The sequence below is a fragment of the Zonotrichia leucophrys genome, chromosome 2 (assembly GCF_028769735.1).
Source record: "Zonotrichia leucophrys gambelii isolate GWCS_2022_RI chromosome 2, RI_Zleu_2.0, whole genome shotgun sequence".
In the NCBI taxonomy this organism is placed as follows: Eukaryota; Metazoa; Chordata; class Aves; order Passeriformes; family Passerellidae; genus Zonotrichia; species Zonotrichia leucophrys.
The window spans coordinates 114,715,952-114,738,996 of record NC_088171.1 but is presented as its reverse complement, the minus strand read 5'-3'; the positions used below and the strand labels follow the sequence as shown (position 1 = coordinate 114,738,996).

General features: G+C 41.9%; 1 protein-coding gene across 2 annotated transcripts in view; it reads left to right on the top strand.

Annotated features, from left to right (window-relative positions):
* Positions 1 to 22,006, top strand: part of PLAG1 (PLAG1 zinc finger) — a 47,586-nt gene extending 25,580 nt beyond the window's left edge. Inside the window, exons 2-5 of one of the 2 annotated variants that reach the window (XM_064703517.1) lie at positions 1,413 to 1,820; positions 15,487 to 15,586; positions 19,343 to 19,701; positions 20,291 to 22,006. In XM_064703517.1, the coding sequence (XP_064559587.1) occupies positions 19,460 to 19,701; positions 20,291 to 21,554 (1,506 nt within the window). In that variant the 5' untranslated portion in view covers positions 1,413 to 1,820; positions 15,487 to 15,586; positions 19,343 to 19,459 and the 3' untranslated portion in view covers positions 21,555 to 22,006. The remainder of the gene's footprint in view (positions 1 to 1,412; positions 1,821 to 15,486; positions 15,587 to 19,342; positions 19,702 to 20,290) is intronic. The other variant, XM_064703516.1, reaches the window with a different exon arrangement.
* Positions 22,007 to 23,045: the final 1,039 nt, after the last annotated feature.

Here is a 23,045-nt window from a genome sequence, read left to right as displayed (position 1 = left end):
AACATTTGATGCAATACTGAATTTTCGATAGCTGAAACATCCAGTTAGCTGCTCGGTGCTTCAGCTGTTCCTGTGTGACCTATTTGTTTCATTTTCTTGTAAATTGCTAATGATATCTGTAAATAAATACTCCTCCTTTTTGTAGTGATGTCTTCTTAATATCCAAGCCTTTGTAAACAAAGAACAGCCTGTGCATCTGATAGAAATCTCCAAGACTCAGTTTGCGATGCACAGTGACCTACCCGCTTTGGCAGCAAGGAGCTGAAGTGATTCCTTGGGTTTTGCCACCAGAGCAGGGAAGCCTTGGAAGGAGGAGTGTGGCTCTGCAGCTGCTCATGGGCAGTGGAGGCTCTGAAAGAGCACGGTGGTTGGGGCTGCACTTTAGAAACAAGGAATGGATGCGTCTTGTTGGGAGAGGAGGGAAGACTTGACAGAGAGGTAGGCTGGATTTGGTTAAGTAGTTTTGTTTCTTTCTTTAAGCAAGGACTGGAAGTTGATCAAAATGTGTGAGCTGATATGCCGTAGCTGCTTATGTGAGAGAGACGGGACCAGGATTTAGCAGATCTGAAATGTGCATATCCATCTGACCCATTCCTTTGGTGTCTTAGTGGCTTACAAAAGATGCGTGAATACAGTAATTAAAATCCGTTTGTGTTATCTGTTAGAGTAATCTCTTAAAGGTAGAGGATGAGGAATAACCCATTGTGGGGTTTTTGTTGTTGGTTGTTTTTTGGGGTTTTTTTTACATTATGAAATTCTTCTTATATGCTGAAAAAGATTTTTCTCTAACAAACAGAAGCTGCATGTAAAATTCACTGCATTTCCATTCTTTACTTCTATTTTCCTTTTGTAAGTATGGAAACATAGGATTCACTCAAGCAGTCAATAGGTAGGATTGTCCCTTTGTGAACTTTAAAATGGATGAAGTGAGAATTTCCAGGCTGATGATTACTGAGAAATAATTACCAAATCAAATTCACTATGGCTTAGTCCCCAGTAGGATGTTACCTTGAATACAGTGCAGTTCCTCTTACAGCATCATGTGTCCGTGCTGAACTGAATTCTCAATGTTGCATCACAACGGAGTATTTACTGTAGTAAATGTTTGTTGTGTCGAGCTGGGTTCCACTCAAGGTTTTTTTGGATTGTTTGTAATGCGCTGGAGTTCTTATTTCTTCCCACCTGGCTCACTACCAATGTCGTGCTTTGCTCCAGGATCGTTCTGAGTAGAGGTAGATGCTCCATACATGTTGGCAGGTGGGCAAGAGTGCTGTTTTTGTGGTGGAGGTTGTAAGAAAGTTGGTTATACTAATCTATTAGTTTTGAAGGGTCTGCTAAGGCTCTGGTGGCCTCTAGTTCATATATGGCTGAGCCTACTCGGATATGAATCGTAACGGGATGGGCAGGTACAGGTACACACATAAATGAAGGAGAGAAAACACACCTGGACCTGGCCTCGGGAATGAACCAGCACAAGAACCACAAAGGATATAGCAGAAGACAAAGAAACTCAGCAGGATTCTTGATCAGTGCCCTCATACGTGCTCAGGGCTGTGGTTTTGCAAGTGACATTGCCACCAAATCCAGAAGTGAATATTTCTTTTCTCTAATGGTACACAGTGCCACAACAGAGGCCTGAGGTAAATGAATTTTAAAAAAAACACAACAAACCAGCAAAAAAAAAAAGTCAGTAGCCTCACCTATACCATAGTGTCCTCCTGGCCTGGATCTGCTGCAAAGCACTGTGTCTCCTCAGCTGGGAACAATACCCAAGCAACAGCTACAGGATCCTGTGGAGGCTGGAGGAAGAAACTGATCCGGTAAGTATTGCATGCCCAATTGCAAAATAACTTCACAAGAGGGTTTAAACTACTTTTTCTGGAGCATCACTCCATCACTCAGGCAGCAGCCTTTCCCTTGCAATTTAACTTAGCCATTCTCAAACTTATGTCAGACTCCTGTTTTATTTATTTTCTGTGAGCTCCTCATCCACACAGATGCGCTGTCGCTTACTGACCATCTCTAAGCTTCTGCACTCCAACTACTGTCCCTCCATCCTTTCATTTCTCTTACTCTGTCATCCAGAGTATCAACCTTTACTGTCCCCTACCCCTCTCCCTGGTCTTTGCTCAGCTATCCTTGCCTTCTTACCAGTCCAGCTGTACAGAAGGACTTCTCAGAAACTTTCCTGTATCGGCTCCCTGATACCTCCCATGTCTTCTCCTTCCCCTTGTTCTCTGTGCTCTGTACCTTCCATGTAAAAGACCTATTTCATGAGGAATAGCATCAAATTATCTTAGCTGCCCAGATCAGTTCTCCTCACTGTCCAAATCTTTGCAACTCTGTCCAGTACCTACCTTGCCCTGTTTGGAAAGCCTGGAGATCTCCAGAAGAGTGCTGACCCTGCTCTTGGTGTTGATGTCACTGTGGAGCTCACTGCCTGCTCCCTGCCTTGGGGGCCCTGAGACTGTGAGGAAGGCAGAAAGCAGCCCAGCCCAGTGAGACACAGCAAGGAGCTGCCTGTGCCAGCTGAGCTGAAGCCATGGCATGGCTCACCTCCATGCTCCCTGGAGCTCTGCTCCTCGGGTTGGGTGCAAGGGGAGATAGTTTGAAGGCTGGAGGGAGTCATGTGCTCAGGGGGTGTGCACTGACATAGAGAATGGATGGTGTTGTACGGGACTGCTTCCTCCTGCTGCCGCCTGCACCCCTGCCTGTGTGACATCCTTCGGCTTAGCAAGTGCTGGTTTGCCTTCCTCCCAGTCAGTGACTGTCACATCTGTGCTGCTGACTCATGTTTTGTAGTTTGTCCAGTACCTGACTCCACAATTGCAAGAGCTCTCAATCACACTTTTTGATACTTTTGCATGCTTTTTTCTTCACTCTTGTTCCCCTCAGTGAAATGTCATCTTCTCATCAGTCTTACTTCAAAGCTTTAATGATGTATTTCTTTGCTGTGCCAAGTCCCAGACATGATTCACACTTTTCTGCCTTCTTTCTCTACTGGTTTGATCTGTCATTTCCTCCTCGCTAATCACAGCCTTCCCCAGCTTTGGTTATGCTGCCCCCCTGCTCCAGATCTTAGTCATGCTCAGAGTGTTTATTCATCCTAGAGCAGTCTCAAATACAAAGCTGTGCTGTTGCAGAGTTTCATTTCTGTGCTCAGTCTTCACTCAAGGTGAAGTACACAAAGAATTTTGAACTCTGTGGCTATTCTGTATTTTCTGTGTGGTAAAATGAGCTTGTGTAGACCTAAAAGCTGCAACAGAAATTTCTTACCTTCACAGTGTATTTTACAGTAATCTTCAGGAGCCATAAAAGGAGTGAAAATAGTGTGTAAGAGGGGGGTTTGACACAAAAAGTGTCGGTAAAGGAGGCGTTGGGTTTTTGATTTGGGGTCTGTTTTTTTTTCCCTCTAAGGAAATTACACTAACAGTAACACTCGTGGATGAAGCTTGTTGATAGGTAACCTTGCAGTGCATTATCACAATTTGACTGTTGTCTTTATAAATGAGGCCCTTAGGTCTCCCAGGAGAATTTGTTAGGGAGTGCTGTCCTTCAGCATAAGGACAGTGAGTTTCCATGTATGCAGTTAAATATGTAATGCATACTAGTTTTTTCTTTAAAAACCAAACAAAAAACCAACAAACGACCAAAAACAGAACGCTTTATACTCAAATTCCCTATCCAACAGTGTCTGACTATTTCAAGTTTTGAAACAATAGCAACCAACTTACCCCATTACGTATGTCTCAGAAAAACCTACAACAGCATATGTAGTATGTGGAAGTAACTTGGAAAGCATCTTGCAGTTTTGAAGGGCACACGGTGAAAAGAGAAACTGGAAGAAAAGAATCTAAATGTGGTCATGAAGGAAGAAGCTAGTTAGCAGTACTGAAATAGACTTGGTATTGAGTGGGGTGACTAGTAACATCTTTATTTTTTCTGATTTCTCTTAGCACATAAAAAAGCTGCAGCCCATATGAAGAAGGAATTAATAGCTAAAAGATAGCCATCAGGTTTCAGAAGATAAACAAAAGGTGGATCTGAACCTTCAAATTGTCAGCTCAGCAAAGGCAGAATGGTGAAAGGAGGGTTTCCTGGAGAAGCCCCAGAAGATTGTGATGGATTATGCATTTCTGGAAGGGGACAAGAAACAGGCAGTGCAAAGGTGCTAAACCTAAACAGTTCTAACAAAACGCTGGTCAAGCATTTTATCTTCAACACCCTGCAAAACATAGAAGGTATTTCAGATTGAGACCTCTAAGTCAGTTGAGCTGAAATGTTTCCTGACTACTCTGATCTTATGTATACCATCTAGAGGAGCACTCTGTGCAAGACTTGCTTCGTTTTTAAGGTTATTATTTTTCACTGAAAAAAATTCACCGTCAGCTAAATCAGTAAACAAATCATATCTCTAGACATCTGTTTGAAAAATTAATTGAACACACAACTATTGTAAAATTCATCTCTTCATAACTTTTTAAAAATAAAATCAAACTAAACATACCTTTTTGATTGCAAATTTTTTTGCTAGCCTAGAGCTACTTTCCCACAGCGTGAAAGGAGCCCAAGCGTCTTGTTGGAGAGCACTTTAGCGGAAGACATTCTCCGGGATTCACAAAAGCATCTCTATTTCATGTTTCCATCTGCCCTCCAGAATTTTTTCCCATAACATGCATGAAACATTGATGCATACCATACAGTCATAAGACTATTTTTATTCCATCTTTTTTGTCACCATCTTCCTTCCACCTTTCTGGAAGCCTGCCCTACTAGCAGTTTGCAGCTGTTCGAGGCAAAGTCTTGCATGTGTTTTTCTCACATCACTTAATGTAGGCTTGAAATCAGGGAAGCAGAGTCTACTAAATTGTTTTTAAAAAAAGAATTTGTAAGTGGCCTGGTGTCTTAGGCTGTGGAGAATGAAATTTAAATTTCAGGAAATCCGGGTCTTTCATCATAGATCAGCCAGTGTTGGTTAATGCTTACTGTGGTAAACTGTGTCCAGCAAGACTGAGAAAGTCTTAGGCCAGTGTGTTTGGAGGTGGAGCTGGGACAGAGGAGGGGAACATGTATGCATTTCACAACCTGTTTCTGTGACAGCAGGGAACCCTATCCCTGTCCCTTGACATGTCATGGAGAACTCTTGTGCTACTGTCAGCCTTCCTGGCTTGCTTGTCCTGCCAATAATATGATGATTATCTTGTGATTTAATGGTAAAGTTGTTTGGTGACCACATCGTTAGGACATTTCATCAGGCTGACAGGAGCTCCCAAAATGGTTTTCTGTTGGTGTAGCTCCAGGACAAAATCTATGTGGACTTCTAGCAGATTCTGGCTTTGCTGGCTGAAACTAATCCAGTTGCTTCTGGTCACCTGAATCCAAATATTGTAATCCAGGTAGCTATTCTGGATACTAACTGCCTGCCTTATCTCCCACTGCAATGTTCAGTTGTGTAGCTCTAAATTATGCATGACTGCTTTTAGTTGTTCACTAATCTGGCTTCAAATCTCAGAATTCTTATGCATTGAGTTGTGCATCCCAAACTGCATTGCATGGCATCACAGTGCTCTGGAGCAGAATGCTCAACATGCCAAATGGGAAATGGGAACAAATGCAGAGCTATGTACTTATCTTGTTCACAAGGATGCTTTGGTAGCAACAGGGCTTGTGAGAGCTCTGAGTAGTCACTCAGTAGAGTAAGCTATTTAGGTGTATACTAACAGCGTTGCACAAAGCCGGTACATGAACAGAGTCAGAAATACATTTGGTGTCTGTGCTGTGCAGTTTCAGAAAGGCTCACTGGTTGCAGCTTTGAAAAGGGATTTTGGCATTACCTTAAGTATTCTGCATTTTCAGCTAACCCTCCCTAAGGCTTTTGTGTTTTAGCTCATAAGGTCTTTGATAGCATCACCCAGCATCAGTTGTAGCAGTAGCAGCAAAAGCAATCATGGCTGGATGTAGCACTTCCTATTTACTGTAAAGCTGCAATAATCTGTGGAGTATTTTCTTTTCAGATAGAATCCCAGTTCCTTGACTGTAGGTTGTATTAGAAGTGACTGCTTGGAAATAGGTCATTCTTTCTTGTTGCCTTTCTTGAGGCTGGGATAAGAGGCAGGGGAAAGAGAGCAACCATGATCATCATTTCAGTTGGAATAGCTCCAGTAAATAATATGGTTAAAAGAAATACAAGGTTACAAAAAACAGTGCTAAACCCTGTCACAGGTTTTGCCCCCAGGCAATGTTTTTTTCACAGAGTGACTCTGGGCAGGACTGGGCTTTTGCTACAGGCTCTGCACTACTGCATGGTCGCCACCTATACCCAGGATGTGGTGTTATGTAGTGGGGAGACTACCCTGTCTCTGAGTCACTTTATATCTGTCCTGCATGAGTTGTGGTTTTGTTCCAGAATTGATCTTCTCAACCATCTAATGTAGCATCATGAGAGAAATCAGCTCCTGCGGAAAGCCTTGTCCTAGCACAGTCCTTGCATCTTCTATGACATATTGAGATTTTTTTCAACCACCAACTTGCCCCTCTTATTTGAGCTTGTGTTAACTAGCAGGACTAGAGCAACAGTAACCCTCTTACTTGAATGATAGCTGAAACTGTTAAAAACATCTTTAGTTATGATTTGTTAGGTAACTGTCTCAAAAAACAAAACTTAACACCTATCCAATCTATTTGTGCTCTGCTACCTAATTACATTGTCCAAATGGGACATGTTTGAGTATTCAAGTTCAGAAAAATCTTCTGAAATGCAAGTATGGAAAATCATGGTTTCAGGGGTAGTCTGGGCCAGGAAGGTCTGTACCAGGCAAATCTGAAATCTGCATTTGCTGGTAGATGCCATAATAAAGCATAGCATTGGTGGCCAGCTGCATAGGAATGATAATTTGAGAAGAGTCAAAGAAGAATTTGTGAGGAAGTCTTGTCTTGGGCAATTGGAGTTTTTGGGAGGATCAGCAAGAAGTAAAGATGTTCTGGTTCAAAAATCAAAGTGAAGTTTATCAAAAAGACTTTTTAAGGAAACTAAGATGATGTAAGAGGGGAGGTCTTTGCATAAGTAAATTACAGTTTAAGAGGTACAGTCAAAAGGTAGAAGGCCTATTCTCAGTTAAAGGAGGGTCCCAGTTAATTTCCACAGAGATCTGTGGAGCATGTTCATGAATGGGATCACTAAGGGGATGAGCAGCTGGGTGAGCAACTTTGCTGTGAAGAACAGAGCTAGCTGCAGAGAACAATGGAAGGACATTAAAGTGCTGAGGACTATGCAACAAAATGGGTGATAAGATTCAGTGTAGATAAATTATGACGATAACTAAGAAGGATAACTGGGCAGAACAATCCCTTTTTTTATATATTGGATTAAGAGTTTGTGCTGAGTATTACCATTGAGGAGTAAGATTTGGGAATTGTGATTGGTGATCATGTGAGATCATGAACTCATTGGTCACCCAAACACAGTCCAAGTATTAGAGTAAAAAAGTACAGAATAAATTTTGAGAATGTCATTGCAAGAGTGAATGTTCCAGTTGCTTCCAAGTTGTGTGTATTTCTGGAGCCTTCAAAGGTGTATTAGAACTAGAAGAAGCTTAGAGAAGATCAGTAAGGATGATGAGCTACATAGGTGGCTTCCATTAAAGAACATTTCTGTAAGTTGGAACTTTGGTCTGGGGAAGCAATTAGTTGAGGGCAATGTTGTGGACATGTGCAGAGCAAGGAAGATGAATACTGACCACTGCCTTTCAAAACAAAAGCATGCTCAGTTAGGAGGGAAGGCACATTCAGTGCCTTCAAAAATTAGAGGTTCTCCATGAAATCAGTGGGGGAGAGACCTATGGGATGACTTGTTAAACATATGTTGTGGTTATTATTAAAAATTAAATGGTTTCCAGGAGAATCGTGGACTATTGCTTGGAAGGGTGATGTGCTCAAAGTTGCTAAACACAAACCACGTATGGTTCAGAAAGTCCCTGACATCAAAGGAGTGGGGGGTCTGAAGAGAACCAGAGAAATATCACACATCTGTGACCTGTCCTGTACTTTTGGCTATTACTGAAGATAGAATACTGGCCTAGATGTAGCACTAATCTTGCCCTCACACCCACGCTCATTTGGAGATGTCTTGTGGCAAAGAAAAATACTTTTCCTTAAAAATATCAAATTAGTTCCTGACCATATTAGTGTATAATCTCATGCAGCTTTAAGTTGTGTGTTCATGCTTGCATGTGCATCTACAGGATTTCCTTTGCATTTTATTATAAAAATAATGTGGAGATTAAACACTAACCAAAGCTTGCTTTCACAAAAGCATCATTACTTCAAAAATGGGTCCAGATTATTCATGAGGAAGAGGGGTGGTGGTGGTGGTGATGGTGTGATTCCAAAACACACAAAAACACTTCCACAGGTTTTAAAAATTCTAACAGTAATTACACTAACAGCGTTACTTGTATCACAGTCTCTCCGAAGTTTTTAGAAAAACATCTATGCAGTGCCATGGAGATTCTTAAAAAGTCCATAAAACCACAATCATCAGATGGGTTAGCTCTAGGCAGCTCTTGTTTCCTTTAATTTAGTATATAACCAGGAATCCTTTGGAACATTTGGTAACCAAAACTGAGCTCTCAAGATTTAAAGTGGACCTAAGTAATCTGAAACATGGAAAGCCCACAAAGAGATGCTGGATGCTATTGTGATTTTTTTTTTTCTTTAAATTACAGACTATTAGGTCATGCTAAAATAAACATTAGTAAGTTCATGTTCTACTTTTCCAGAAACTTAAGGGGAAAAAAAAGGACAAGCATGATAGAATTTTTTCTTCTATATTCTGAAAAAAAAGTTATGTAATCCTTTTTCTAGTGTAGCATATTATAAGAATGAGTTGCTTTCTAAAATTAAAAAGCTAGTTGTCCAAATTTCATGACTGTAGTATAGCTCTCAGAATTGCATAGAATTATGACAATGAAAAGAAACATTAAACTTAATAGTCATATCTATATAAATACCTATTTTTCTATGATGGTTACTGTCCCACAGGAATCTAGTGGGTTTTTTCCTCCAAGTGCTTGCTTTATTAATTAATAAAAGACATGTATATTTAACAGATGTTTACTACTGAAATCCCTGTGTTTACTACCTACAAGAGAAGAAATACATTTAATAATTTTAGTGCATTTGTTTCCACTGCTACCCAGATTTCAGACTGGATTGAAGGGATTGGGATTTTTTTTCTTGCTCTACTGCCTGCACTTTCTGTAGGTTTCTCTGTTTTGTGGGTGTTTAAAAAAAAAAAAACCAAAACAGCAAAGCCTTAAATAAAATCTAGTATTGATGAATCTTGCATTTTTCTGTCTTCTATATTATATTCTTTGCAGCATAATCATAATTCTGCACACAGTAGATATTAGTAATGTGCTGTCACTAACAGTAGACTACAATGGTTGCCTGGTTTTAGTTTCAGTGGTTATGTTATTTCATTGTGTTCTAGATGTTAGGCTGTTTCCCTCAGGGGGGAACTCTTATGTGTTATTATCTCTAAGTCATTCTTATGTTTATATCTAAGATTGCTGGAGAGATATTTTCACTGTTTTGCCCACATCATCCCATTTTCCTGCAGCAGCTTTTGCAGGCAGTTCTCCTGCTGCATGCCTGGATTTGGGCATTTGGTTGTGTCCTCCTGCAGCCTGTGCATGCTCTCACTGCTGTCCTACCATGCTCCCTCAGCCACCCCTCTGCACTGTAGGCTAGAGCTTGAATCCTTGGAGCAGGATTTCCCTGATTTGAGCTGTGTGCTATAAGCAGGTCCTGAAGTTCAGGATAAAATAAATGCAGCCTTTTATGTATTTTTTAAAAACCCACACAGCAAAACTATCTGTTCTTTTGTGATGAGTTTGCATATGTGTGCGTGCTGCCTTTACGAGAAGCACCGCTGTACCACAGGGCCAGTGCCTGCATCTTTGAATGGTTCTTTGCAGTTGTCTGAAAATGCAGATGGCCAGGTGGCATCACCCACCTCTCAATGCCATCTTGTCCCACCGGGGCCTCACTGTTGGACCCCTTTGTATTTTCACATTGTCTGTAAGCTTATGAGAGAAGAGGAGCTGTAAAATCATGGCTGATTTCCAGCTGCTCTCAGGTAGGGTACCTGCCAGCTCTCCCCCGTCACTGCTTGCCATCCAAAAGGCCACAGTGCCAGATACAGGGCTCTGGGGGCCAAGATCTGTCCCTCCTGCCATTTGGCAGTGCCTTATTTTTGGACAATTTTGCCAGGTGTCTGCACATGTTGCTTGCTGTTCCGATCTCTTCCAAATTACACAAAAAAGCAGACAAAAAATTAAATTTCACTTTGTGAAAGTGCAGGTGTGAGCCTCTCCTGGCCTAGTCAGACTTCATGGCCAAACTCACTTTCTGTTGTCTCACCCAAGCAATGCCCATTCTTCCTTTCTGCCCTCCAGCATCAATGCCTCAGCTTGAGTTTCCAGATGTAGGAGCACAGAGAGACCTTCATTGCCCCTTTCCCTCTCCACCCCTATTCAGCCAAGACCAGATGGGAGAGGATCAGCATCTTCCTACCAAAGCCAGGATTCTCTTTCTAAGTATGAGCAAAGGTAGAAGGCTCCCTCAGCTGTCTCTTTTAAAAAGTGACATGCTGTTCAAAATAAATGCAGGTCAAATAGCCTGCCAAGCACAAGCAGGGAGGCAGACCCCTGAATCAGTCAGAAGACTTGATTTTAATTCAGCTGGAGAAAGACACCCTAAAAAGGTTGAAGCATCAATACTTCAACATCTTTGCATGGATTTTTTCTTACCTGCTTGACTGTTTCCGTTGGTGGCATCAGCTTCTCCATCTGAGATCCTCTCTTGCGGAAAGTTAATTCTAAGAGGGAGAATTCTCTCTAATTCTCTCTCTGAAAGTCATAGGTGGGAAGTTGGATCTTTTGCTGCCTGCAGCTACTCTGAGTTGAAGTGTCTGCTGCAAAAAATCAAGTGTTTTTCTACGGAGCCAGTCAGACCTCCTGCTCTCTCTGAGGCCTGTTCAAGTGTGCAGTAGGCACGTTGGTCCTTGTTGATCCAGGAAGGGTGTCTGAGCCTTGCAGGGCAGCAGGTCCCAGCATGCTGTCCTGGAGCAGTGCAGGCGCTCTGCCACTTCTACCCTCAGCCCCTTCCAGCAGCTAAATCAGCAGGAGGATTAAATCTGCTCTCCCACAAAATGGAACTGCCTGGTGAGAGGCTTGTGTGTAAGCTCACAGCCCCGGGAAAGCTGGAGACACCTACATGGTGCTCCTTCTTTTTGTCACCTTAATGTAGGGCTACATTCTTTCATCTTCAGGAGCTCTGGCAACATTTGTGCTATTTTAAGAGCTCCAGCTGAAAGGGGATGGGGTTTGTAGTTGGAGTCGTAGAACAGTTTGGGTTGGAAGGGACTTTAAAGATCATCTAGTACCAGCCCTCATGCCATGGGCAGGGACATCTTCCATTAGACCAAGCTGCTCAAAGCTCCATCCAGCCTGTCCCCTTGAACACTTCCAAGGATGGGGCATCCACAGCTTCTCTGGGAAACCTGTTCCAGTGACTGCCTCTCTACAAATGGAGGTGCTGTCTGATAGTCATTTTGGCTCTTCTGAGCCACAGTGATGAGATCAGCTGTCTCTTGCTGATGATTTCACCAACTCAGCTCCCCCAGCTGTGCCTGATTGCTCCAAAAGAGCAGATTTCATTTGTCAGTACTTTTTAGTCAGGTGACTGCCTGTCAGTGTTTTTTAGCCTATTAGTCACCTGGTACAGAAAAGAGGAAAAATCATTACTTATGCTACAGTAATGGTGGCTCTTCTGGTACATGGGCAACAGAGGCACCAGAAGTCATCTATTGTCCTTTACTCTGAATGGGTCTTTACTGTTGGCAAACCTGAGAGAGGTTGGACTGGGGCATCCTGAGATTAGTTTGCTCCATTACCACCCTGAGCAGCAGCAACTCCTTGCTTCCTTGGGTTGCATTTGTTCATCCTCTTTTCTTCCTCAGCTAGGATGCCGGTCAGTGTTTCAGCTTTCCAAACCTCACACCACAATTCCAGCTAGGACATCAACTCTTGCCCATGTATTGCTCTCTCATGCCCCTGCTCCCCTTCATCAACCGCAGCAAACCTTGCCAGCTCAAGTCACATCAGCACCCAAAGCCCTGAGGTGGGAGCAGTGGTTTGGGAGCAGCGGGGCAGAGGGAGGTTGCCAGAGTAGCGCGTTGGCAGCAGTGGTGCGGGCCATTGGGTTTGTGCCACGGTGTGAGCCAAGGGCAGAGCTGGGAACTGCCCCTGCTGCTGCCCGTGCTAGGTGGGGCAGTGGTGGCACTGCTGGGGACTCCTTGGCCTTGTGCAGAGCTGAGGTGGTTCATAGGCACAGCCTGGATGGACATTACTGACTTCAGAGGACTTGGTCCTGTCCATGTGAGTACGTGCTCACCTGGGATCTGTGCGGACAGCACTGCTTAAAGAATCACAGTTCCGTAGGGTAAGTAACCGCTTTCCATTTTGTTTCATTAAAGAAGTATTTGAAACCCACGATGACTCTAATGCTGTTAACTCCTTACTGAGTTCTACCATTATTATGATTCTAATATTTCTAAGACCCTTCCTTTGGTTTAAAACGGATTGATTTCAGGAATTGAAGCTAGATTTGCTGTTTTGTATAAAAGGTGAAATGACAAATACTGTGTTCTCAGTACTGTGTTCTCATTATTGCTCTTTTATTTTGAAAGAAAATAACCATGAAACTGTTGTTTTCCTTTACTGTGCTTGAACCCTCTCAAGTATGAAACGCAAGTTAGGAGCAGGATTATTGGTTATATTTCTGTATTGTCTTCATTATCCTTTCAGTTGAGATACCAAATGTTGTAAAACATTTTCAAGTGTAACTATCAGATTTTTGAATAGGAACTGTGAATTTGGGGGAAAAAGTGCTACTCTTTATAATAATAAAAAGGAATATATTATTTTATATTTTATATTATTTATCTTCCACCTAAGGGTTTTGGGACACTTTTTTTTAGTTGAAATTGAAATATTATCTAACCTGGAGTTATCAGGGTGTTTGGAGACTTAGTAAAATTAGTGCTTCACAATTATGGAAGATTTGTAAATTGTAAGAATTCTAAGAATTCTGACAAATTAGGGAAGTTGTGTTTTGTTATACCCAAGTGTTATACCCGTGTGCTTTGGGCACATGCATGTGACAATGCATTTTGTAGTGTGATGCTTCTCTGCTTCATGTGGAGAATACTTTGAACTTTGTTATTCATTAAAAATTCTTCCTACTTCGTCTGGGTGAAAAACTTAGTAACACTATGACTATAAGCAGTTACAAGGAGAGTGGTACATCTTTGTCCAGTATTATGCCTCAGACATTTTTTAACAGCAAAAGCTTCTGAGAAAGGTGGTCTAGAAATCAGCATTGTCATGGACAACTTTTGTCTTCTGTGCATAAGGAAAAGTCTTTTATCCAATAGCATGCTTATTGTTGTAAAATAGGAATTATTTTAACTTTTCACTTAATCCTGTCAAATGGAGTAAATGTTTTCATTATTCATACAAATGTAGCCCCTTTTGTGTGTACCTTGTTGAGCTCTTTACATAATAAAGGCCCTGTAGAAATTGAGATCCCACTAATTGTAGGTGTAGCATTGCCCTCACCTGGATCCACTGCATTGTGATTTTGCTGAATTTGTAAGGTAATGAATGAATGAATGAGAGTACCTCACTGTCCTTCATTCTCCTCAGCATTTTAGCTACAACATGTGTTTATCTTGTTTATTTACTTGTTCCAGCTGCTTCGTTTTCCCCTGATTCCATAGTCCTTCCATGTCTCTAGTGGCCTGTCCCTGAGGTCATCTGCTTTTTGCTAGAGTGACTTTAGATGTGTGGTGAGCATTGAGGACTATAAACATTTAGGAGAAAATGTTAAATGCCACTGAGAGGACTTGATAATATTTTAACAGGATTTGTTGGGGTCTTTTTTCCAAACAGGAAATAGTCTGTAAATGTGAATAGTGAAGGAGCTAAGTCCATGAGGACTTAGTCCATTACATCTATGTGTCTGTCTTTAATATTGTCTACCTAACAATAGTAGTACATTAGTAGAAACACTTAACAATAGTAGTACCTCAGTAGAAATATCTGGAGAATGAAACTTTTCCTTTGTGATGGTGGAAGATGTTGATATGGGCATTGCATGGGAATGGATTTATAAGAGGTGATGGGAGAAGAGGTAAGGAGTCATCATCATTTTCTCCCTTAAACAAGATGATTTGGGAACCCCAAAAAGTGGAGGTGAGAGTTGTGCTCATTCGTTGAAAACAGAGCTTTGTATTTGAGTACTGGAGCTGTTTCTGCCTCCTGCCTGTATGTACAAAGCCCCACATAAATGTTCCTCAGCCATCAGAGAGCTTCAGTTGGTTGTTCTGAAGCACTTCTGACATCAATAGGTGTTTAGGAACACCTGTTTGCTCACATTGACACCCACCAACAGAGGATGCTGGGGCTGTGTAGAGCTGAACTCGGTATCAAAAGGAAGAATGATTTCTGGAATGAATGGAAAGCCAGAAGGGAAAATGTTTTGTGTGGGGGGAAGAAACATTACATTACTACAGGGCTTCTGCCAAACAGCTTCAGCCTGCTGTGGGGTATGTATAGGGCTCTGCCCTTACACATCTGGAAGAATTGGACAGGATTAACCTCCCCATTACAATGAGGCACTGAACATGTTTTCTGTGTATAGCTGTGTCATCCAGGAGGCCTTCTAGCAAGACAAGGAAGACCTGCTGCAAATTTACAAAAGGATGATGGCAGGGGAGAGGGAGATACAAGGGAAATTCCAAAAAGGCCCTCTCGGTTTGCTCAGGCATACCTAGACTTGTCCTCCTTTGAGATTTACCTGTAGCATGTTCATCATTAAGAGGTTTTATTATTTTTTTTAAATTAATTTTATTTTCCTTTGCAGGTCACCTTTTAAGCTGCTATTTCCTGTATAATTAAGCAGAATGAAGGCATTAGGTTCTAGTAAAGTTGGGCCTAATCCAGAATCTTCTCTTATTCAGTCCTTTCTGAGTAAGAAACTCAAGTCTGGGCCCAGCATTTCACATGTTTTGCTGTTACATCTAAATTATTTGTGGTCTGTGGATTTTTATTTTTTTTTAACTACATGAAAACTCCTTTGCTTTTGTCTAATTTTATCTCTTTATGTGTCACTGTCCAGCATAGCATTAGTTGAAATTATGTAAGTATACTGCAAATTGAAGTGCATAATTGCTACTGATAATGCAAGAATGATTCCTACAGTTTATAATTAACAGTATATAATGTTCTGTGCATGGGTTGGATCTGTCCCTTTTAACTTTTCCTTTCTGATTCTTTCCAATCCCTGGTCTTGCCGCATCAGAGCCTTTATGAATGCGCTAGTTTAGCTGGAGTCTAGTCCATTGTTCCTTTTGTTTTTCAGACCAGTAAAAATGGGAAGTACTGGATTCTGGTTTCCTCCAAGAAGAGTCAGCGGAACTGGTTAAGACCAAAATCTGAGGACTTTAGTGGGCAAACATCAGGTGTGCATTGAACAAAGGCTGCTTTAATGCTCTTTAAGTATATGCTTCTTTAAAAATAGTAATATGTATAAGCTTTTGTGTAATGTGTTTGTTATATTTGATACTGCATATAATCATTCATCCTGCAGTTGTGAAAGCACCAGTAAGAATGTGGATTTTAAGTGATAATATGTTGAGACACAAGCAGGCAGTATTACTCATAAAATTCTTTCAGCTGGTCTTTGGAAAATTTAATATTTGAGGATCAGTGTTTTTTTAAAGTTTTATCTCCATTGCTCAGTCTATATATCCACATCCAAAAAAAGGAAAAAAGGTGGTTATTTGCTACTCAGAGATCAATACTGACATTCTTAATTGCCTCACCTATTGAGAAGTGATACTGAGATAATAGTGCATACGTGTTCTTTGATAGAACTTTGTCATTATGAAAGATTGGATCCACACTATATTTGTTCTAATGATGCATTTATAAGGAAACTTAAACACAGTTCAAAGTCAGCTTAATTAGTTTTGATCGTAGAGGAGCAAAACCCAAATTGTTCATCCCTGTGAATGTTCTGACTGGTTCTGACAGCAGCTAGGTTACCTGAAATTTTGGAGAAAACAACAGTGATCTTATATTGGCCTGAATATAGGATGGTCTTCAGCCTGAGGTGTGATCTTTGCATTGAGAAAAGGAGTGAGAAGTTGTCAGATGTTCATTTGTTAAGCTTAATATGCTGTTTCATAACAAAGGCTGCTATTGACATCACATCAGATTCACCCTTCTGCATGGCCTCATATCCTGCAGCTCCCCAGCTTGATGCACCTTCAGTTCCTTCCCACCCACCCCAGTGTTACCAGCTCACCCCTATCCTCATGTCCTTAGATATTCCCAATGCCTATGCAGCACTCCCTGAGCCTTCCTAGCCCCACACCCCCATCCTGGTTCTGTGCACTCTCCATCCCTGAGGTGGCTCATCCTCCTTCCCTGTATCTTCCCTGCTGTCCCTGCTTCTCTTGTCACTGTCTGGGCACAGACTCCACTTGCTGCTGAGCTGAAGCAGTGCCACTCTTATGCAGCAGAGTGGGAGGCTGTTTCCTTGCCTTTTCTGCTAATCCTGCCTTCCCTGTCTCAGGCTAGGAATGGATTTGGCAGGGGGGCCAGAGGGGCTGGATCCTGTGTACCCCATTGGGGCTGGAGGTGTGCCCTGGCCATGCAGTGAGGGCTGTGACTGCTGTGCTCTCAGCTCTGTGTGGTGCGTCTCATGCTGGTGCCTGTGTGTATAAAAGTACCCTGTGCAAGTGTAGGTCAGGTTGGATTTTTCTTCTCCCCCCTGAACTTCATTTGTCAAGAGAGATTAAACTGAAACAGAATTTTGTTCTACATTCAGGCCAATATGCACTGAAGACCAGTGTGTTCATTAACAGAAGAACAAAATTAATTTTATTAATGTATTCTGATTAAAGCCTATATTTAAAAAAAACCTTTCAATTCACAGATATATCACAACTTTGATATGAATCAGACTCTCCTTTTGATTACATTGGTGGCTTCATTGAAGTCTTTGGAACTGATCCTCATTTACTTTTATCGAAGAAAATTATTGCTCTTAGATCTCCAAACAACTGTTCCTTTTGAACTAGAATTAGTGAACTAGATTGTTGATTATGAGACAGAAAATAAAATTAAGCTGATACTTTGAAAACCTGTGCATTTTCCCACTCATGGAACTGATGTCTCCAGGCTTCATCCCACGAGTGGGAATGAGTTTGAGACAAATCTGAAATCAAGAGAGTCCTTAAAGAAATGCCTTTTCTCTCATGAGGTATCTTTAAAAGAAGTTAGTGTTTCCTTATGAAGTTTAAGGGAATAAAGTGGTCTTGCAAAACTGCTAGTTTAAAGGAGGTAGCATAGTTTAACCTGTCATTCAAAGACTTCAGGGTTGAAAGGAAGCAGATTTCCATCTTGGTGTACCAGTACTTCTCTCCTCCTCTAAAGACAAGGGAAAATGGGAAGAAAGGAGGAAAAGGCTTAGACAAAGACATACTCTGTATACACATTTCAAATGGAGGTTTCAAGTCTGAGGATTTCTTATAATGCAGACATTAAAGAGGCACTTCCCCTTCCTCTCCCTGCTTCTCCTGTCCTGCCATGCATTGAGGGAAGCACAGGCTTTCCTTCCTTCTCACTTTCTTCCAGGACCATGCTGGGGCACTTGCAAGGACAATGTAGTTTCCCCCCGGCACACCTGGGCGCTGCTCTCCACTTCTCTCTGGAGCAGTTGCTGCCTCCATCTCTGCTGAGCCCCAGCAGGGGTGAGAGGACAGCTAGGGCCAGGGCTCCCTCACTGCCAGCAGGGAAGAGCCCGGTTTGTTTTCCAGGGAGGTGGCGTTGGGCTGGAGCAGCTGCAGCCTGGTGGTGCCTGCCTGGCTCCAGCTGCCCAGCCCCACCTGTCCCAGCAGCTGCGGCCTCCCCGGCCCTGCTGCCAGGGCTGAGGCGCTGCCCGGCCCCGGTGCCGCCCAGCCCGGCCCGGCCCGGCCCAGCCCGGCTGCCTCCTGCACAGCTGCCCTGGCAGGGACCGGAGGGGACAGCAGCTGCCAGCCATGACACCGGGGCTGGGGGTGGGTGCTGGCACTTTCAAGGGAGAAAGGCTAAATTTTGGCGCTTTCCAGCCCTCAAAAATGCTTGCGTTGAGTGCTGTCCTCCTTGTCCCTGCTGCTGCAGACCTCACGCTCCACCCTTCCCACTCTGGGTAGCACAGGATTTTGGTATCTATAGTAGCAGTTGTGCTCCAAGGATGAAGTGAAGCTGTCAGCAAGCCCTGACAAAGAAGGGCTGTTGAGTGCCCTGTGGTGCCAGGTGCCCAGTTGCCACTATATGATACCAGATGACAAATTTAAAACTTCTCACCCACAAGTCAGACATGAGGATCACATCATGCACTTCCTGACAGTGAAAGCCTCCTGTTAAATTGACATTTTGCTATGCCACAGGGGCGGGACTTGGAGCCTCCATCCTGAGCTAGCCAGCTAGCCTGAGTCTGAATGCTTACAGCCTTCGTGTCTCACAGGGTAGCATGAGAAGGCTGGGGATCTCCAGCGCTGGGCTGATAAAACCCTGATCTGTCTAATCTAACCCTAATCCATGGGACTTCTGTCATTCATAGATCAAGTTTCTGTTAGTAGAGGGTGAGTTTACAGGAGAATTTCACCTGGTGTTAGTCATTATTGGCAGTGCATGCATTTTCCCAGTGCAGATGCATAGATGTGCAGTAATCACGGGAGGGAGGTGTATCCAATAGGGAACATGAGCTTTGCCCTCCATACTGTCTGCATGGGTACTGCTGTTTTGTGCAGGTTTTCAAACATTTTGAGGCTTACAGGCTTTGATAGTTGTGTGTGTGTGGGGAGGGGGGGATGTCTGTGCAAACACCAGAGGCGTGGCTGTAATTCCTTTGAAATCGGAAGCTGCCAAAAGGTGCCTGGGTAGGTAGGCCTTTGCCTGATGCCTCCCTTGATCTGACAGAAACTCTGCTCTTCTCCATCAGTGCTTGAGGGGAAAGTTGTGCGGTGTGATTTCAGGGCATATGTGGATCTGTTCATCCTGAGCAATGCATTTTAAGAGTTGCAGCAAATAGTATAAAGAAACCTGTAGGTATTATGTTAGACCAGCTGAACCTAATTTTAAGTTTTATTCAGAAGCATCACATAGCAAGTAAACTTCAAAATCTAAGTTTAGTTACAAACTAGTTGTTTCTTATTTTTTTTTTCCAGTCCCCTTTTGCTTTCTTTTACGACCACATGAAACTTGAGAAGCCATCTAAAGCTAAATCATTTAGTGGAGTTGGGCAATTCCCAAGTGTCCAACAAGAAGGCCTGGTTTAGGCTGCGATGGCCACTGTCATTCCTGGTGATTTGTCAGAAGTAAGAGATACCCAGAAAGTCCCTTCAGGGAAACGTAAGCGTGGTGAAACCAAACCAAGAAAAAACTTTCCTTGCCAACTGTGTGACAAGGCCTTTAACAGTGTTGAGAAATTAAAGGTTCACTCATACTCTCACACAGGAGAGAGGCCCTACAAGTGCACACAACAAGACTGCACCAAGGCCTTTGTTTCTAAGTACAAATTACTAAGGTATTAAACTCTATTTATCTTTCAGATTATATTATCTATTTTATGTTGGCTGCGTTAAGCCGTGTAAAAGTATATATTTCTGTACGCCTTCAGCTGATTGCAGAGAGGATGTGTTAATTAAAGTAGCTATTGGGTTGTTTCTAAAATTCTAAATTGCCTAAGTTTGCAAGCTAATGTCTTTGATTTTGTTTCTTAATTTGTTTTCTGCTTTTGTTTTCCGTTTGTTTGTTTTTGTTTTGTTTTGTTTTTAATGAGCGTAGAATTTTCATTTGTATAAGGAATTGTCACAAGAAAAAGAGTATGGACTGAAAGTTCTTTGGCTATGGACTTTTACATGAGTACTTTCATACTTGCCCATATACCCCTGTTACCGTAGCTAAGACCCACCAAAACTAAAGTGTCAATTTAAGAGAAATGGCTCGCGGTTTGCTATATTTAAATTTGTCAAACTGTCTTTGTAGTGTCATGCTTTCAGTTAAAAGGTTCTGTTGCAAGCAGCCCTTAGCGTAGTATATAGCTGCCATTAAAAAATGAGCTCATGTGTTTTTTGATCAAAATAATTACTTACAGAATATATCTGTGTTTAAAGGCATATGGCTACTCATTCTCCTGAGAAAACCCACAAGTGTAATTATTGTGAGAAAATGTTTCACCGAAAAGATCACCTAAAGAATCACCTACATACACACAATCCCAACAAAGAGGCCTTTAAGTGTGAAGAATGTGGAAAGAACTACAATACCAAGCTTGGGTTCAAACGTCACCTGGCTTTGCATGCTGCAACAAGTGGTGACCTCACCTGTAAGGTATGTTTGCAGACTTTTGAAAGCACAGGAGTGCTGCTGGAGCACCTAAAAACTCATGCAGGCAAGTCATCGGGTGGAGTGAAGGAGAAAAAGCACCAGTGTGAACACTGTGACCGTCGGTTCTACACCCGAAAGGATGTCCGCAGACACATGGTAGTGCACACTGGAAGAAAGGACTTCCTCTGTCAGTACTGTGCACAGAGATTCGGGCGCAAGGATCACCTCACGCGCCACATGAAGAAAAGTCACAACCAGGAACTTCTGAAGGTCAAAACAGAGCCAATGGACCTTCTAGATCCCTTTACCTGCAATGTTTCTGTGCCTATTAAGGATGAGCTGCTTCCAGTGATGTCTTTACCTTCCAGTGAACTGACATCAAAGCCATTTACAAACACTTTGCAATTAAATCTCTACAACACTCAGATTCAGTCCATGCAGAGTTCTGCATCTGCACACCAAATGGTTGCCACATCGTTACCATTGGGAATGCCTTGTCCAATAGATATGGAGTCTGTCCACCCTTCTCACCAGCTATCGTTGAAATACCCACTCGGTACTACCTCATACTCAATTTCTATGCCTGAAAAAGAACAGCCATTGAAAGGGGAAATAGAAAGTTACCTAATGGAGTTGCAAAGTGGTATGCCTTCTTCATCCCAGGATTCTCAAGCATCTTCATCAAAACTAGGGCTGGATCCACAAGTAGGGCCACTAGATGATGGGTCTGGGGAAGTTTCCCTTTCCAAGGGCTCCGTTCCTATTAGTGAACCTCTAAATGCCCCATCATTGGACTTTTCTCAGCTGTTCAACTTCATACCTGTAAATGGCCCTCCCTATAATCCTTCTGTTTCAGTGGGAAACCTCGGGATGAGTTATACGCAAGAGGAGGCACATTCTTCTATGACTCAGCTCCCACCACAAACCCAGGATCCACAAGATCCTAGCAATAGTATAGGTCTTGGGTCTCTGCACTCATTGTCAGCAGCTTTCACAAGCAGTCTAAGCACAACCACCACCCTACCACGATTTCATCAAGCTTTCCAATAGGATGTACAAAGCTGGCTTGTTAACTGTTGATTTGTAGAAATGCCTTAGGTGACCATTTTTAACTTAGTGCCTACTATAAGACATTATGAATTCTCTGCTTTTGTACAGTACCAATCTCATGAAGCCAGTAAGAAATTTAAATTAACTTTTTTAAAATGTTTTGAAAGTGTTTATTCTCAGCTGTGTTTACTTTGGTTTGTTGTTTTTTTAAAACAGTCTCATTGTATTGTTTTCATTTTCACTGCCAATTTACACATTTAAAATGTTCAGTAGAAAGTCATCCCAAGCAAACTCACAACACTCATCCCGTTTTTAAAACTTTTTCAACCATACCAGCTAGTCTGTTTTATTAATGTCAGTGGTAGAACTGCCACTTTGACCTTTTAATATATTCTACTATTTGCAAATAATCCATTTAAAATATGTATCACAAGGATTCCTGAGATTCGGGAAAAAAAATCTGCATTCTGTTTCCAAACAAATCCTCTTCCCAAATGGTGACACATCTGACCTGTTCTATAATGACAAATCTAAATTTTTAAAATTAATATAGAATTCAGATTTTTCTGAAAACTTGTGTGTGTATATATAGAAGTCCATATATACACATGTACATATATATAGCATTTTGACTTGTATTGAAGTCATTATAAAAGTTGTTAAGAATTTTGCCATTTTCTGGCTTAAATTTTGGTGGCCTGTTATGGATAACAGAAGAAAAAAAAAATTAGTGTAATTCTCTAAAATTAGGGCTGAACAGAATTTTGACAGAGAATCTCTGCTTGCCTAAATGACAGATGTTTCAAGTTGAATTTGAAACTTCTGTTGTGCTTTCGTGACTCTGGTATAGGGAAACAGGCAAAATTAATGGCTGATCTTGAAATACAAAAGTGTTGTAACGTAGTAATGCAGAATATTTTGTCGCAGTTTTTGTTTGAATTCTTAACTTGCTGTTTTTTTCTCTTTAGTAGCATAGAGAGAGTACTGCATAGGAACCTTCCAGTAGTGTGTTCACGGTTGTAGGCGTCAGTCTCCTCCCCGCTGCCACCGCCAAAGGGTGGATCAAGTCCAGCCAGAAAGTGTGTACCTATTTTCGATTCAAAACTAGTGTGCAGTCAGAAAGTGAATGTAAATTTGCAACTACCAGTTTGTTTTGTTTTGTTTTTATTGGAGTGATCTTTTCAGTTGTGTTACATGGTGTGTTATGTCCTCCTAAGCAACAAGTTAGATGTTAATCACACTTTCTACACCTGGGTACTTGGTTAGGGACTTTTTGCCCATTGCCAAGATTTAAAGACAGGACTCTTAGGAGTGAAGTAAAAGCATATTGCTTACACCACTTTTACCTAATGCAATATATATTCTATTCCCCAACCCCTAATAACCAAAAGAGGAAAAAAAAAACCCTAAAAAAGCAACCAACCCTGTGATGCATAAAAGCAAACTAGATTTGCTGTAATTCAACAATAACATTATTTTCCTTGTCATTTT